This window comes from Tupaia chinensis, unplaced genomic scaffold, assembly GCF_000334495.1.
Source record: "Tupaia chinensis unplaced genomic scaffold, TupChi_1.0 Scaffold000255_1, whole genome shotgun sequence".
NCBI lineage: Eukaryota > Metazoa > Chordata > Mammalia > Scandentia > Tupaiidae > Tupaia > Tupaia belangeri.
In genome coordinates, this window is record NW_006159735.1 from 2,053,785 (window position 1) to 2,069,687 (window position 15,903).

General features: G+C 38.4%; 1 protein-coding gene and 2 long non-coding RNA genes across 3 annotated transcripts in view; 2 read left to right on the forward strand and 1 right to left on the reverse strand.

Annotated features, from left to right (window-relative positions):
• LOC114007927 (uncharacterized) overlaps positions 1–15,903 on the forward strand; it is a 159,311-nt gene that overhangs the window by 129,610 nt on the left and 13,798 nt on the right. The window lies entirely within an intron of this gene.
• The window catches only part of NAMPT (nicotinamide phosphoribosyltransferase), a 36,635-nt gene continuing 27,074 nt past the window's right edge, over positions 6,343–15,903 (reverse strand). The window contains exons 10-12 of the mRNA XM_006149171.3: positions 13,456–13,596; positions 12,232–12,366; positions 6,343–9,193 (exon numbers count right to left, since the gene is read on the reverse strand). Of these exons, the coding sequence (XP_006149233.1) occupies positions 9,083–9,193; positions 12,232–12,366; positions 13,456–13,596 (387 nt within the window). The 3' untranslated portion in view covers positions 6,343–9,082. The remainder of the gene's footprint in view (positions 9,194–12,231; positions 12,367–13,455; positions 13,597–15,903) is intronic.
• LOC114007928 (uncharacterized) overlaps positions 15,391–15,903 on the forward strand; it is a 680-nt gene continuing 167 nt past the window's right edge. Inside the window, exon 1 of the long non-coding RNA XR_003549498.1 lies at positions 15,391–15,898. This is a non-coding gene — a long non-coding RNA (uncharacterized LOC114007928). The remainder of the gene's footprint in view (positions 15,899–15,903) is intronic.

Sequence of the window (15,903 nt, forward strand, 5' to 3'; positions counted from 1 at the left end):
ACTGGCCGGGCAGCCACGCACAGGCCCGGCAACCACGCGCCAGCCCCCGAGCGCGCGAATGTGCAGCGTGACCCAGCGCCACCTCCCGTTCACCTGCCCGGCCAGAGAAAGGAAGGCTGGGGACCTCGGCGGGGACCAGGCGGCCCGGGCTACGGAACGCGGAACAGAGCCCCGGCAGCCTGGCCACGCAGGCCCGGCCGCGCGGCAGGCCCGGATATGGATTTTGATTGCTAAGGGCCAGCTCGCCATGATCACCCCTTAAATTCTTCTTGCCTTAGCTCTGGGAAGATCAAATAACTTTTCTTGTAGTTCCCTAGGGTTGTGGGAAATAGACTTGTGTTGCAACTAGTTCATCCTCATTCTGAAGTATAGCCCTTTAGGGAGCCAGCTTTAATGGCAGGGGGGGGTTTGATTTTTACCCATGTCCTCAGGCCCTGAAAGCTGAAGTATAGGGACAGCCATGTGGTCTGGTGGTTGAGGGAGCTAGATCCCACATGACTGACTGCATTTGAATTCTGGCACCAGAGGCTTGAGAAACCCACTAGGTGCATGCGTAAATGTGCCCCAAATCATGGCAGGATGGAGAAATGGACTGTGGTGTGACCATTGCCCTACTGGGAGGTTATTTTCACCCTATCCCTCTTTCTGTATCCTTCTGGCAGTAAGAAAAGAAAACCTCTGAAGCCTAGAGTTCCCAGGTTTGGTAAATACATCAGGGCAAAAAACATCAGTGCTTAGTGACTTCTCCAGGTCCGGTTTTCACTTGGACTTTTAACTAGTAATTGCTTTAAAAAAAAAAAAAAGTTTATTTCTTCCATGGACAAGCAAAATACATAGAGATGCAAAGACGGGACAGCACCTCCAATGGGGTCTTGATGCAGTGATCCATCCCTAGAAGTAGTCAGCCTTGGATCGGGGCCCACGCGTGCCCAGTGTTCACATCTCTGGGCTGGGACCACATGGGAGACTTGGGTTTGATTTCCAGTCCCCCATAAAGGCCAGGCACAGTAGCACACACTTGTAATCCCAGAACTCAGAGAGACTAAGCATGTTAGGTCCTTTTTTTTTAATCGTAGGAAGATCACGAGCTCAAAGGTGGCATGGGCAATAGTGAGACCCTATGTATAAAAGATGTGCGCATGGTGGCGCAGGCCCATAGAACTCGCTGGGAAGCTGACACAAGACACTACCTAAAATAAAATTACCTATCAGTTTTCTTGGTTTTCAGTGGGAGGGTGGTCATAATGATCTAGTCTGTTTACATTACATTTCTGGAAACAGAATCTCCTAGTTCTAGAGATGACTTTTATCAAAAATACAATGTTGCTGGTTTACATAGGTGAATCCTGGTTTTTTCCTTCTTAATCTTCCCAAATTATGTGGTCAGATTTCTTAATTTCATTTCCTAAACTTAGTTCTCCTTATCTGACGAAGGCATTTAAAACTGCCACTAATTTTGGAATTTTTTTTTTAAAGTGTTTTATTTTTATTATTTTTTTGAGAGTTTTTTTTGCTATAGTGCGTGTGTGCTCACCAGACAGAGAGAGACAGAGAGACAGAAAGCGAGAAATCACCCCCCAGGGGGGATGGTCACGCCTCAATCCCTTCTCCTCCACTCTCCTCTCGGGATCTTGGGCACGCACGCACACGTGCCCGGCGTGAGTTTTAAGCCACGGGGTCTGGGACGCGAACTGCGGTCGACTACATGGGAGTCCAGCGACATAGCCGTAATTATGCTAACTGCTGGTTCCTGATTTTGGAATCTTTTAACAGTGCAGGTCCGTAGAATCTTTGCGATTTGAATTAAAAGTAATTTATTTACTTTGCCTTGTGCCAAAAATAATTTCAGTGATTAACAAAAAACCTTAACTAGAAGTTCAAGTAAAGGGAAGGACATTTGCTATAAAGAACCTTGAATTCTAATAAATGTTATGAAATTAACTAAAGGAGGAGTTTGCAATGTGGAGTCTGTGGAACATCCTCTTAAATTATATGCAAATTGTTTACTTACAGAAGAGAATTTTTCAAGGCCTGAGGGTCCATAGCGCTCATTACATTCTCAGAGGTATAAGACCTAAGAAAATTAATAACTACTAAACTACATACAAGAAAAACTTAGGCAAATAATTTAATTTTTTAATACCTTAACTAATCTCTATTTTGATAAAACACCTGGATTATACTTCATGAGTTTAAGAATTGAAGAAGTAATATGTAATCATACTCTGAAAAAGTTATCCCTTTCAAAAAAAGCAAAACACTAAATGTTTTCATCTTTAAAAAATATCTATTGGGGCCAGCAGGTGGTAATGTGGTTAAAGGTGCTGGACTCCCTCATAGCCAACTGTGGTTCGAGTCCTGGACCTGGTGACTTGCTTTCTCACTTTCCCTTTCTTTTTCTCTGGTCAAATTATAGAATAACAAATAAAGTTAAATAAGTAAATAAGTAATTCTTAAAAAAATACTTATTAAAATGTTCATGGTATTAGTATTATAGAGATTATAAAAAACATTTTAGAAGTGTTATCTTAGTGACATGTATTCACCAGACATTTGAGTATATGCTATATGCTGATGTGGGAGATACAGATGAATATGTTTCATATAGGACACAGACTAATAGATTATAAATGTTATTTTAGAATACACTCAATACCTAGAGGCTAGAGGAAGGATATGTGAGGTGTGGGTGGCAGATAAGTGATTTGTTGAAGGCTTTTTGGAGGTGTTATCACCTAAAATGGGTTCATCTAAAGGGATGGTGTTATCATCCAAAAAAATGATCACTTAAAATAGAAGGCAGTCCTGGCCAAGTGGTCAGAATATGGGAAGGCAGAGAAATGGCAGACAACAGTGTAGTGTGTCTATGTGCATTTATTACGTGAGGCACGTAAGGTCAGTGATGCTGGCACAGAAACCGAGGGCACGAGGCTATACATGCAGCGTGGGCCAGATCAAGGAGGGTTCTGTGTGTCAGGCTGGACTGAGCAACATTTTGCTAAAAGGAAAGAGATGCTCTAAGCAGGGGCCTGGCACAACTACTCTGGTAAGAGTACAGGGAGACTGGATATAAGATCGGAAAATGATGAGGACGATAAGGAGAAATACAGGGTTGGGGGAATATGATAAATTTGGACTTGCTTCATGTGGGTGATTATTTGAGTGACAGTGTATCATAGCAGAATCAGAGGTCTGGTCTGGAGGCTTTAAATCGTAGCTCATAGCTGAGTCTAAGTGAATGGCTGACACCAGCCAAGATGATCATGGAGGTAAACGGGGGCATGCCAACACAGAAAAGGTGAATGTGTGGAAAAGAGCCCAAGAAAGAGAAGGGGCAGTCAGAATTATAAGACCCGAGAACATAGAAGACAAGGAAATATATAGTTTTAAGGAATGTATTATTAGCAGTGGCAAACGCAGAAGAGGCCTCACTTAAGAAAAAACTTGGGACCAGTAGTTAGCGTAGTGGCTATGCCGCTGAACTCCCATGTAGTCAACTGTGGTTCGCGTCCCGGACCCGGTGGCTTAAAACTCACGTTGGGCGCGTGTGCGTGCGTGCCCAAGATCCCGAGAGGAGAATGGAGGAGAAGGGATTGCGGCGTGGCCCTCCCCCCTGGGGGGTGATTTTTTGTTTTCTGTCTGTCTCCGTCTGGTGAGCGCACACACCCTATAGCAAAAAAACCTCAAAAAAAAAAAAGAAAGAAACTCAACCCTGGTTGAGTTCTGTCTTGTTCTGTCTGTCTGTCTCTCTGTGAATGCATGTGCCCTACAACAAAAAAATCTCTTAAAAAAAAAAACTCAATTTATTCATTTGACAATGAGGCGGTCACTGTTTCAATAAAGGGTGAGAACCAGACAAAAAGATGAATGAACAGGTGGTCAAGCACAAAACAGAGGGTAAATGTACACAGTCTGACAAGTCTGATATGAATGGGAGAAGGGAGACTAGAGCTGCTGCTATCCAGGGGATTTTTCTTTCTTTCTTTCTTTTTTTTTTTTTTTTTTTTTTTTTTTTTTTTTTACTAGGGGGTGCGGTCCCCAAGGAAGCAAGAAAACAAACATGTTTATTGGCTGAGGAGGCGGGTACCACACAGGGAGAGAAGGTTAAGTTTTCTTAAAGGGTTGGAGATTTGGTAGAACTCTTCTAGCTATTCAGGAAGAATTACTCAGAATTAAACTTGTAGCCAATTCATAGGGAGAATTTGTCAGCACAATAGCTAGTCCTCAATAAGAACTAAGAAAATGTATTCCCTAGTATAAGTCAAAGAATAAAAATGTTGATAGCTAAAATAAAAAATAAAACAGGTCAGGGTGTTTTTCAAAATTGAATTCTACTGCCAGCCAAAGAATGATGCTTTTCTCTGGGATGGACATAAATCAGTGTAACCACCTTTTAGCGGGATCTGGCTTTTGCCTTCACAGAGAAAATCAAAGCATGCATCTGTACCCATTCTTTTCTCCCTTCGATTCACAAGGCGTTTTTTTTTTTTGTTTTTCATTTTTTCATTTAACTTTATTCATTTATTTCAATTTGACCAGAGAGGGACAGAGAGAGAGAGAAAGTGAGAAAGCAAGCCACCAGGTCCGGGACTTGAACCGTGGTCGGCCATGTGGGAATCCAGCACCTTTAACCACCATACCACCTGCCAGTCGTCACAATGTATTTTTTAAAAACTATTTTAACTTTATTCATTCATTCATTCATTTCAATCTGACCAGAGAGGGATAGAGTGAGAGAGAGGGAGGGAGCGAGCAAGCAAGCCACCAGGTATGGGACTCAAACCACAGTTGGCGATGGATGTGGGAGTCCAGCATCCTTAACAACCAAGCCACTTGCTGGCCCCTGCAATGCGTTTTTGCATAGAAAAACACAGAAAAAATACATTATGACTTTTCCAATAACTCAACAGAATCCCCTAAGGCCAATATCCCCCCCCACCAGTGCTTTAGATTCTGTCTAAGCTTTCTCTAGAACCCAGCACTGATCCTTTTTGCTCTTTTCTTTATAGTCTTACTAAGCTGACCAAGCTGGCCTCAAATTAGGGATTGTCCTGCCTCAGCCTCCCATGTTAATTGGTATTATAGGCATGCACTACCTTTTCTTCTCTTATTTGCAACTCCTGTCTTTTTTCTGGATCCCTTTCAAAGAAAAAGCAATCATTAGAGGGGGAAAGTAAGACACACACACTACTGCCTCATTCTCTTTTCACACACCAAATTCACAAGAGTTGCATAAAGTAACTTCTGACAGCTGCTGCCTCTGCTACCTGGATGGGACTGTCTCTTAAGGTTTCAATTATTTCCAGGTGTCTGAATCCAGTAGAGGTTTTAAACTCTTCACTCTATTTGATCTCTCAGTAGCATGCAACACCTGAGCGGAAACTGTTGCTTTGCTTTTGTCCTGACTCTTTCTGGCTTTCCTTTTATCTCCTTACTGCTTGTCAGTCTCCTTCCCTGCTGACACTTTGCTACTTAACCTTTCAGAACTTCTTACGGTTTGCCCTAGGTCTTCTCTTTCTCCCCAGAGTAGCCACTGGCATACTTCTGTAAGGGGCCAGTAAATTATTTTGGGCTTTGCAGGCCATACTTTGGGTGAAACCACTCAACTCACTGTGGTATAAAAGTAACCAAAGGCGGGGAACCAGCAGTTAGCGTAATGGCTATGTCACTGCATTCCCATGTAGTCGACTGCGGTTCGTGTCCCGGACCCGGTGGCTTAAAACTCACGCCGGGCGCGTGTGCGTGCGTGCCCAGGATCACGAGAGGAGAATAGAGGAGAGGGGATTGCGGCGTGACCATCCCTCTCTGTGTCTGACGAGTGCACGCGCCCTAGAGAAAAAATCTCCCAAAAAAAAAAAAAAATTAAAAAAAAAAGTAACCAAAGACAATAATTACATGAATATGTATAGCTGTGTTCCAAAAAATTATTTACAAAAACAGCCTGGGGAAAGGGGGGGCATCTGGCCTGTGGCTTGCCAATTCCCGCTCTATACTCCCCTCCAAAAGTATCCCCTTCTATGCTTCCAATGACGATCTCAAAGTCATACCCGAGACCCCTTCTGTCCCCAAATCCGTATCACCAAGTACCTACTTAGTATCCATATTTAAATGTCTCCAAGGCATCTCAAGCCTTAACATAGGAATTGTGCACTTTACCCCCCAGAACCTGGTATCTTGTGTTCTCTTAACCAGAGGTACTGCCATCCATCTAGGTGTATAAGACAGACAAACTGGAGTTGTCCTCCACACTTCCTTCCCCTTATCACCCTCTAATGCTTTGAATGGGAGGAATACCTTTTAAAAAAAAAAGGTCTGAAAATAGCATTACTTAAAGCACACAAATTTAACATTTCACTAATTGAGCTAAACTTTATTTCCATGTTTATTACATGTTTATCTTTGCTGTTGCGTACATACTAGAATTCAACATACAACTTGGGAGAAAAGTTGACATTCTCCACTGAAATGAGTTAAAAAGGAATGTAAAACTACAAAATATTTGTCTGTGTGAGTTCTACATTATGGCAAACAGAACAATAAATACCTTGCCATTTTTCTTTCTAATTTTCCAAGATGGATTTCATTATAAAAATGTTTTCATAACAATTTATTTCAAGAAAAGAAAGGAAAATCATAAAAACCATTTTAAGTATAAGGTACAAATAAATTAAATCTTAACACAGAACCCCTACCTCTTATTTAGAATATAAATACTTGATGGTATCATGAGTTAAAGGGGACTGATTAATGTCAACTGCAAATCTGACTTTATAAAAAACCATCTATGCCATTCGCTTTTGTCCAGAAGAGTTAGGCCGATTTAAGGGAGACACACGGCAGAAGTCTACTTGACATTCATGTCAACCATTTGATGTTTAGAATGCAGATGGTCAAACATGTAGTGCTTAGTGACAAATTCAGAAATCAACCTAAGTAGCTAAGAGCTTATAGAATGAATTGTCCCACCTCCTAATCTATGGTCACATACAAATATACAGCTTTTCGCGTCCACTGAGATAGTCTGAAGCTGCTGCAATTCACAAAACACAATTATTGCCTGTAGTGTAACGCCAGTGTTTAAACAAATATAAATTACGGGTGGTTATCAACATTAATATATTTAATTCTTCTATACGCCCCTTAGCACGTTTTGTGAAGATAAATGTCCTTTTTATTACTAATCTTTATACCAATGAGTTTTAAAACTCAGTTTAAAATTATTTTCTACCACGGATTACAGAATGAAGGCTCTTACTAAAAGTAATGCTTATTGTTTTAAGTGTTTAGAACCATCTGAAGGACCTACACTCTTCCTAAAGTCACTTATAAAAAGCTAACTTGACTCTAATTCTAGTGATAAAACATATTCCCATGTAACTGTTTAAAACAGATAATTTATGGCTTTTCAATTTTTAAAATTTCACAATTTATGTCATGTTGTTAAAGCTTTTTTAAATGATTCTCAAATGAGAAAAGAAAGGACAAAAACCCCAAAAGCTCCTTATCTGCTATTTGGCTTCCTCCCTTCCCTGGAAACCAATTCTCTTAAGTTGCAAGGCACACTCCTTGTCTTAGAAGGGTCAGGAAACTTTTTGTGTAATTTGGTGTAAAGGGCCAGATAATGAACACTTCAGGCTTTGTGGACCATTTGGTCTCTATTGCAACTACTCAAAATTTGCCGTTGTAGTGGGAAAGCAGCCATAGGTAATGTGTTTACAAAAAGGAATAGTACAACTCTGGCCTGTGGCCACAGCTGGCCTACTATGCCTCAGAAGAACAGACCCAAATATATAAAAGAATTATGTGAAAGAAAGGAACTGGTCTCTAGCAGACATGAAGACTGATCCAGAATCTAGCAATCACTAAAACATTTTGAACGCTTTGAATCTAGACAACTTTATGATGAAACTCATGCCATCATGCTTTTCATTGGGGATCTTCATTGAAGAACTAGCTTGAGCATTTTTCAGGGATTCAGTTTAAAATTAATAAATGATGTCCATACAATTTAATATCCAATTTAATTTTTTAAAAAACTTACTGAAAAATATAACAAAATCAAAACATTTGAAGTAAGTACACTCACTACCCACTCCAGTTAATTCATTTAAGCCATACCAACTATAGAATATGAAAAATAAATTCAGAAATGTAATTACTTTAAAATACATTGCTTCCACTTTTGTCAGTATTTTACATTTATGTATATATTCTATAGTGGAAGCAGAAATTCTCTCTAAAAACATTATCTCCTTAAAATCTTGAGGTGCATATTAGAGCCACAGGCAATATCTGACATATAAAATTGCAGTACAGGCCTTTCAAATTTGGCATTTCACTGGTACAATACAATAACCAAGGTATATAATAACTGTACAGTGCCTAGACATTCCAGTAAGAACCATTATTTTCTTTAATGTAGAATGATACATATTCTACAAGGGGCAGTGAGGTTAGAAATTCTATAGGGTATGTCCTGACATAATTTTCAAATTGTACGATAACACAAACAACTTTGTTAAGGCCATGTTTTATTTGCTGATTAATGGACAAAAGGCAATGTAATTTATTTTCAAGTATTTTCTTGAAAGTCTGTGCTCATAAAAATCATGAAAAGTTGGAAAGACTGTTAAATCACTGAAACTTTAAATATATCTTACACAATCTTGTTTGTACAAAAATACAAGTTAAATATAAACATAAAGCAATCATGATAATTTTATGCAAATCTGTATTATGTGATCTTCAGTTATATATAAAAGTTTCTCAGTACTGTTATTTGTGAAAAGATCAATACCAGATTGAATTACTATCTATTAGCAAAGGGCCCTAAAAAGCTTACTTTAGCATTAATCTTTTACATAGTTAAGTTCATTTCCTAATTTGAGATCACCTAAACACTGGCAAAAAGGAAAAAACATGGAAGGGCAGTATGTCCATAAACCAACAAATAATTTGGCTGTAATGTATCATAAAACACAAAGAAACCTCACACATCTGTACAATAAACATTATTTCACATACACACACAGGTGTATACATGCACAGATGCACGTATACATACACACAGCCAAAACGAAGCCTAATGAGGTGCCGCTTCCAGTTCAATATTCAGCTGTGCATTTTTTCTTACTTCATCAAAGGAATAGCTTTTTGTCACTTTCCCATTCTTGAAGACAGTATGGAGAAGATCCTGTGTAAATGTAAATGTAATGATCATTTCAGAGACTATTGCATATCATACTTTGATGATTAGACTTACAACCAACTAAGCAATCAACTGCCCGGGGTTATTGACGGTGTTCAAACTGAATAATAACAAAGCTAGTGGAGCAGGTGTAGAGAGCAAGGTACTTTCCAAAATAGCGAATCGTTAGTTGGCTGCTATGTAGAAGTATTTAACTTTTAAATATTCTTAAAGGAAAAACAAAAAACCCAGCTGACCTTTGGGTGAAAGATGCTTATTTGCCCAGGAGAGTTGTTGATATAACTGTCACTGAAAATCATCACTGACAGTAGAGCAAGGAAAGCCTACCAAACTTCCCTTATTCCTGGACAACAGACTTAACACTGATTACATTCATCAACCTGGAAGCTTAATAACTTTGCTAGTCACTGAATTTTGGCCCAAATCAAACTCATAACAAATAAAAACAGGTATCGATTTCTTAACTGATACACAGTGACTAAGTTAAAGACTTTGTGTATCTTCCGTAAGTCACAGATAGATGTAATCTACTTGATCCATACAAAGGTGACAAAGATTTAAGAGAATCAGGACTAAATTCTCCTTGTATGTGGCAAAATTACTCCTGTCTCACTGAAGTTACCTGCCTCTAATTTCTTTCTGAAATATCTATTTAAATAACCCCAATTTTCCATCCTCAGGCTGAGGACTGAGGAGCATATGACATTATCTAATATTTCTGTCATTGTATTGCTTTATATTACACTGTTAAAGCTGTGGCACTTTCTTTCGTAAATATATAACCTATCAGTGAACGCTGATTCCAGTTCTTAAAATGCCCTAGACAATTGACTACAAAGTCATTAGTACCTCAAATGTTCTAATATATCATCCACTCTTTTTTTTTTTTAAAAGAAGTTTTTGCTATAGGGCGCATGTGCTTGCCAGAAAGACAGAGACAGAGAGATAGAAAGCAAGAAATCACCCCCAGGGAGGATGGCTACAATGCAATCCCTTCTCCTCCATTCTCCTCTTGGGATCTTGGGCACACATGCGCCTGGTAAGCCACCAGATCTGGGACTCGAACCGCGGTCAGCTACATGGGAGTTCAGCAACATAGCCATTACACTAACTGCTGGTTCCTCATTCACACACTCTTAAAGTCAATGCCTTTTTATGTCACACTTATGCTTTTACTCCTTGTTTATCCTGGATAAACTAAGGCCATGTGAGATCAATTCAGCAAAATCTTGGCAGCTGTAAGAGTTAAGTGAAATCTACTTGAAGAACTGTATACAGGCTATATAAGTTTGATTTACAATTTGATATGTTTTTCAAAAGAACAGAAAAAGTAATTTCACTAACTCTCTCAAAACCTTAAAAAACAGAAAAGATGTTAAGCAAAAAATCTGACCACACTAAAAAGATTCAAAATAGGAAGTAATTAGTATGTTGTTTACTATAATCATAAACTTCTCTGACAACATGAATATTCTATGAGTAGTTACCCCTTAAAAATAAGGGATTTTCCAATCCAGTGGTTTAAAAACCCAAAATGTTGTAACTTTGGAGTTCTTGACTATAATACACTTTCGTATGGTAAAGATCATTAGAACATATGGACTACTTCCGCATACTGTAATTTTTTCCAGTTGGTTGACTTGAATCAGAAAACATGGTTACATCAAGGTTTTACTATTTATTAGTTTTATAATCTGAATTAAGTCACCTAGTTTACACATCTTATACTAAGAACATAATTTGCCTTTCATGGCCCATAGAGTTGCTGTGAGAATCAAATGAAATTAAAGAAAACCATGTCTGTGACCAGCAGTTGGCGTAATGGCCAGGTCGCTGGGCTCCCATGTAGTCAAATGAGGTTCAAGTCCTAGACCTGGTGACTTAAACTCATGCCGGGTGTGTGTGCGTGCATGCCCAAGACCCGAAGAGGAGAAGGGATTGTGGTGTGGTCATCCCCCCCCCCTGGGGGGGGTAATTTCTCTCTCTCTCTCTGGCGAGTGCACCTGCCCTACAGCAAACACCTCTCCCCGCCCCCCCCCAAAAAAACAAACAAACAAAAAATAACAACAACAAAACAAAAACGGAAAACCATGTGAACTAGACACTGTTTATCTGGAAAGTCATGACATATTTTTCTCTTTTTCCTATGCAAAAATGCATCATGACTTTCCTGACAACCCATAGGAAGTTGAATTATCTTCTAAAATCATTTTAGAATTTGGATACCCTCCCTTTTAAATAAAAATCATGGAAGTCTTACTGTAACACAAATAACTTTTTTTTTTTTAAATTGCTATAGTGTATGTGTATTTGCAGGAGACAGGAGGGGAGAGGGGAAAGTGAGCAAGCACCCCCTGTGAGGGATGGCCACGCTACAATCCTTTCTCTCTAGTCTCTTCTTAGGTTCTGGGTACGTACACACGTGCCTGGTGTTTATCAAGTTGCTGGGTCCATAATTCAAGCTGTGCAGTTGGCCATGTGAGATCCAGCTGCCTTAACCACCATGCCTGAGAGGTCTAAGGATGGCATCCTGTCAAGTATTCTTCACTATGCTTCTTCAGATAGGGTTTATTGGTAAGGGGCATAAGATTAAGGTCTAGTAGGTCATCAGTCACTACCATGTGACTACTATGTGAGAAAACTTTCTTTGGTAGGCCAGGTCAGCAACTACACAGCTTATAAATAAAACTACTTTGCCTTCCACAAAAATATTCCTTTGAAAATAATTTAAAAAAAAAAAAAACAACAATTATACTGTAAAACCTTTATTAATCTAGATAGCCTACCTACCACTGTTAAAAAAAAAAAAAAAATGAGGGACCAGCAGGTGGCGTGGTGGTTAAGGTGCTGGACACTCCCACATGGCCGACCGCAGTTCGAGTACCGGACCTGGTGGCTTGCTTTCTCACTTTCCCTCTCTCTCTCTCTCTCTCTCTCTCTGTATCTCTCTCTGATCAAATTAAAATAAATGAGTGAATAAATAAAATTAAACAAATTATTTTAAAAAAATCATAGGTACATACATGACCATATTCCTCAAGGTCTCCTTTTCCTTCCTCAAGTGTAACAAAATTCCCTGCAGCTGTCCTATGTAAAGATAATCGGCCCTTTTTGGACCTTTTGTTGGGATCAGCAACTGGGTCCTTGAAGACATTAATCTGAAATACAAATGAAGAGAAATAGATGAATTATCAGAAATGTCCACAAAACTTAAATTCTACACGTATTTTTTTTTTTTTAATCTTTTAAGGCACTTTCTAGGTATAACTAATGCAATCCATATCTGGGTTATGGAAATAACTCTTCAGTCTGTTTTGAAGGACACTAATCTGCATGGAAAAAAGGTATAAATAGAACCTAAATCTTGGATTTTTTTTAACCACTGAAGAGTACCTAATACTTCATCTGTAGGAAGTCTGTGGGGATAGCAACATGGGACCCTTTAGGATTATCTCCTTTTCCAAATTGCCTTTAAGCTGCTAAGTATAGCACACATATACTATTAAAAAAAAAATCTTTGAAAAGCAAAACTAGGATATTACTAAGGTAAAGGCTTTTTCTATTTTATAAACTTTCATTATTTTTTATTGTTATCTTGTTGTCACAAGAGCAGAAAGCTTTATTTCCTGATCAGCAAGGGAGGAGGCAAAACATCACAGAGGCAACCTTCAATGGCAGCAGAACGAGAAGCAACAATGTGTTCACCCTAGCACTCTCCAAAGAAAAAGACAGTAAAGCAGGGAATCACCTAGGTGCACCCTGGCCCTTTGCTCCCTAGACTTCTCCCCAGCTCTCAAGAGGCTATGGAAGAACAGGGTATTATATAGCTCAGTTGCCTACCTGTTCCATGACTACAGAACATGATTCTGGCTTCACAGTCTGAACCTCACACACTAGCTTCCTAAATACTGTTTTGACAGTGATTCTATACTTATCAATACCCATACTTATCAATAACACAGGACAGCTAGGTTAGCTGACATTCCCATTCAAATATGACCAATTTTTGACTGACATGCATTATCTGTCTTAAACAACTTTTCACCTTATTTTTTCAGTCTTTTTCCTCCTTAGTCATGTTATTAACCTCTTTCTTTCCTTGTTAGAGCCAATGTGAGTATGTACCTGATAAGTTATTACTAGTCCAGGACCATATATATATCATTCTTTGACTACTGCACTCAGTAACCACACTCCATCTACCCAAAGTAAAGTATGAACACAAAAGGAATAAAAGCTGAACATACCCCAAGGCCATTGGTTACAACATAACTACACTTGAAGGAACAATTCAAGAGATCTCTTGTTAACTTCTGTAACAAAGCACCACCAGAACCGAAGGATACGTTTTCAATACTCCATCTTTTTTGTTTCATACCTTCCACAATCTAGAGGATTACAACAAAAATAAAAAAAACTCAAGTAATCTGGAAAAAGATGGAGGCAAATTACAAAGGGAAATACTGTAGAATGAAGTACTTTACAACGGTTTCGTAACAAAAGGCTTAGGCAATTACAATTTACATTTTCTTTTTAAAAACCCACTCATCCCAAAAAGAAGAGTCTGAGGTGGATGGATATGGAAGGACAAGATTTCTCTCACAGTTTTTGAAACTGTGGTAGTGGTGTCATGATGGCTGTGGTCAAGATTGAAGGAAATGAGTGAGGAAAAAATGGCTATAAATATCTGTTGTTTCTTGAGCCAAATTCTCTCAGGCAGCTCCTCAAATTATTGGTCCAGATGCCAGCAGACAAGCAACAGGACTCAAATATTTGCCCCAAATTACTAGACTCTAGAAATACTACTACTAAATCATAGTACATTGTGTTATTACAGGACTTATGTAAGGGATGTGCATAAATGTCAACAAAGGTGGCAAGAGTATAAGATACCCTCTCCCTATGTAACGGTTGAAATATTGGCAGTCATTTTATTCTGGCTGGTGCTCCAGTGCCACATAATTATGGACAGAAGCAGTGGATGCTAAGACTTAATTGTGCTGCCCAAAATGATCAAATCGTAACTATATAAGCCAGATAGAGAGACTCGTGCTGTTTTGGCAACTAAAATAGTTCTTTCAAATGACATATGATTTAAAAATGACATATAATACAGATGTGTTTATCAATGTCATTCCTACTTCTAAGTAGGGTTTATTTATTTAGCAGTTACATTATTTTACATTATTTAACATATTCCATCACTTTTATGGTAGAAAGTGAAAGTAAGATTTGGTAACCATTCTTTAATTTCCTGAAAATGGCCAAAGGAAGTAAATGAAAGTTCTGGTTCTTCTTTAAAGAAAACATTGAGAAATGATTATGACATCAAAAACAAGTTAAATAGCTTCATATGAATCATGAATACAAATTCACCATTCTCCACAAATACCAATAGTCTCAAATGGACTGCTTCTATTTTCCATATTGCAAAGGAAGAAAAAACAAACACCTAAGCTCCATCTTTTTTTTTTAATGATTATTTAACTTTTACTTATTCATTTATTTTAATTTGACCAGAGAGAGAGCAAGCGAGAAAAAGAGAGAGAAAGCAAGCCTCCAGGACTCGAACCATAGTTGGCCATGTGGGATTCCAGTGCTCTTAACCACCATGTCAACTGTCATCCCTGTTCCTTTATCTTTTAACAAGCCCACATTAGAAATGCAATTTTCTTTTGAAATCTCTAATTTAGAATAATCAAGATGGAAACACATACTATTTAAATGGTTCCTTAGGTTGTACACAAATTCAGTCTTGTTTTTATTATTCTTCCTGGACCTGAAGGCAACCAAGCCCTTAAAATCAGATTAATTTTTCATGAGATGACTGTGAACAAAGTGAGTTCAATACTGAAGAAACACAAGAGTAGAAGAGAAAAAAAGGAAAGGAAACAGGAGACAGGAGTAAGATAGTTTGAGTAAAACAGAGAAAGTTTTAGACCTGTCACCTAGTTTGAGATAAGTTTCAGAAGCACAATAATGAAAAAGTAAGAAAAGTATCACCTAATATTTCAGGCCAAGTTTCTTCATCAAAAATTCTAAAATGCAGACACCAGCTGGTGGTGTGGTGGTTATAATGCTTGGATCCTACATGGCTGACTATACTATTTGAGTCCAGCACTGGATCATTTGAAAAACATGCTATGAACATGTGCATGTATGCATGCTTAAATCCTGAAAAGAGAAGTGGAGAAAGGACTGCAGAGTGACTGTCTCCCATAGTGGGTTGTTTTCTCATTTTCCCTTGCTCTGTTTCTGGTGAGTGCATGTACCCTCTAGAAAATTTACAAAAAAAGATGTAGACAATTTGGAGCTAAAGTGAAATTTTCTGTTAACTGGATATTATGGAATGAGGGAAAATTTTTGTTTAAAAAATTTACATAAACAATTCAAAAGGATGATTAGGTATGAACTGCCAATATATCATTCTTAAGATATTACTCTTCTGCTGAATACTACATTTTCATATTTCATAATCCAGGTATCTAATTTAACTTAGAAGAGTCATATGATGCCATTACTTTTTGTTTTTCTCAGCATGACCATACTTTGGAATCATGTGTTACATCTGTAAGTGCTTTTGCAATCAGGTCAAGAAATTAAGTTGTCCTTATCAAGAATTTGCATAAAACCAAGGTGTTCTAGTATCCGGACCAAAGTTGTGGTGCTCAGAGAACACTTCCCAGAAATGTAGG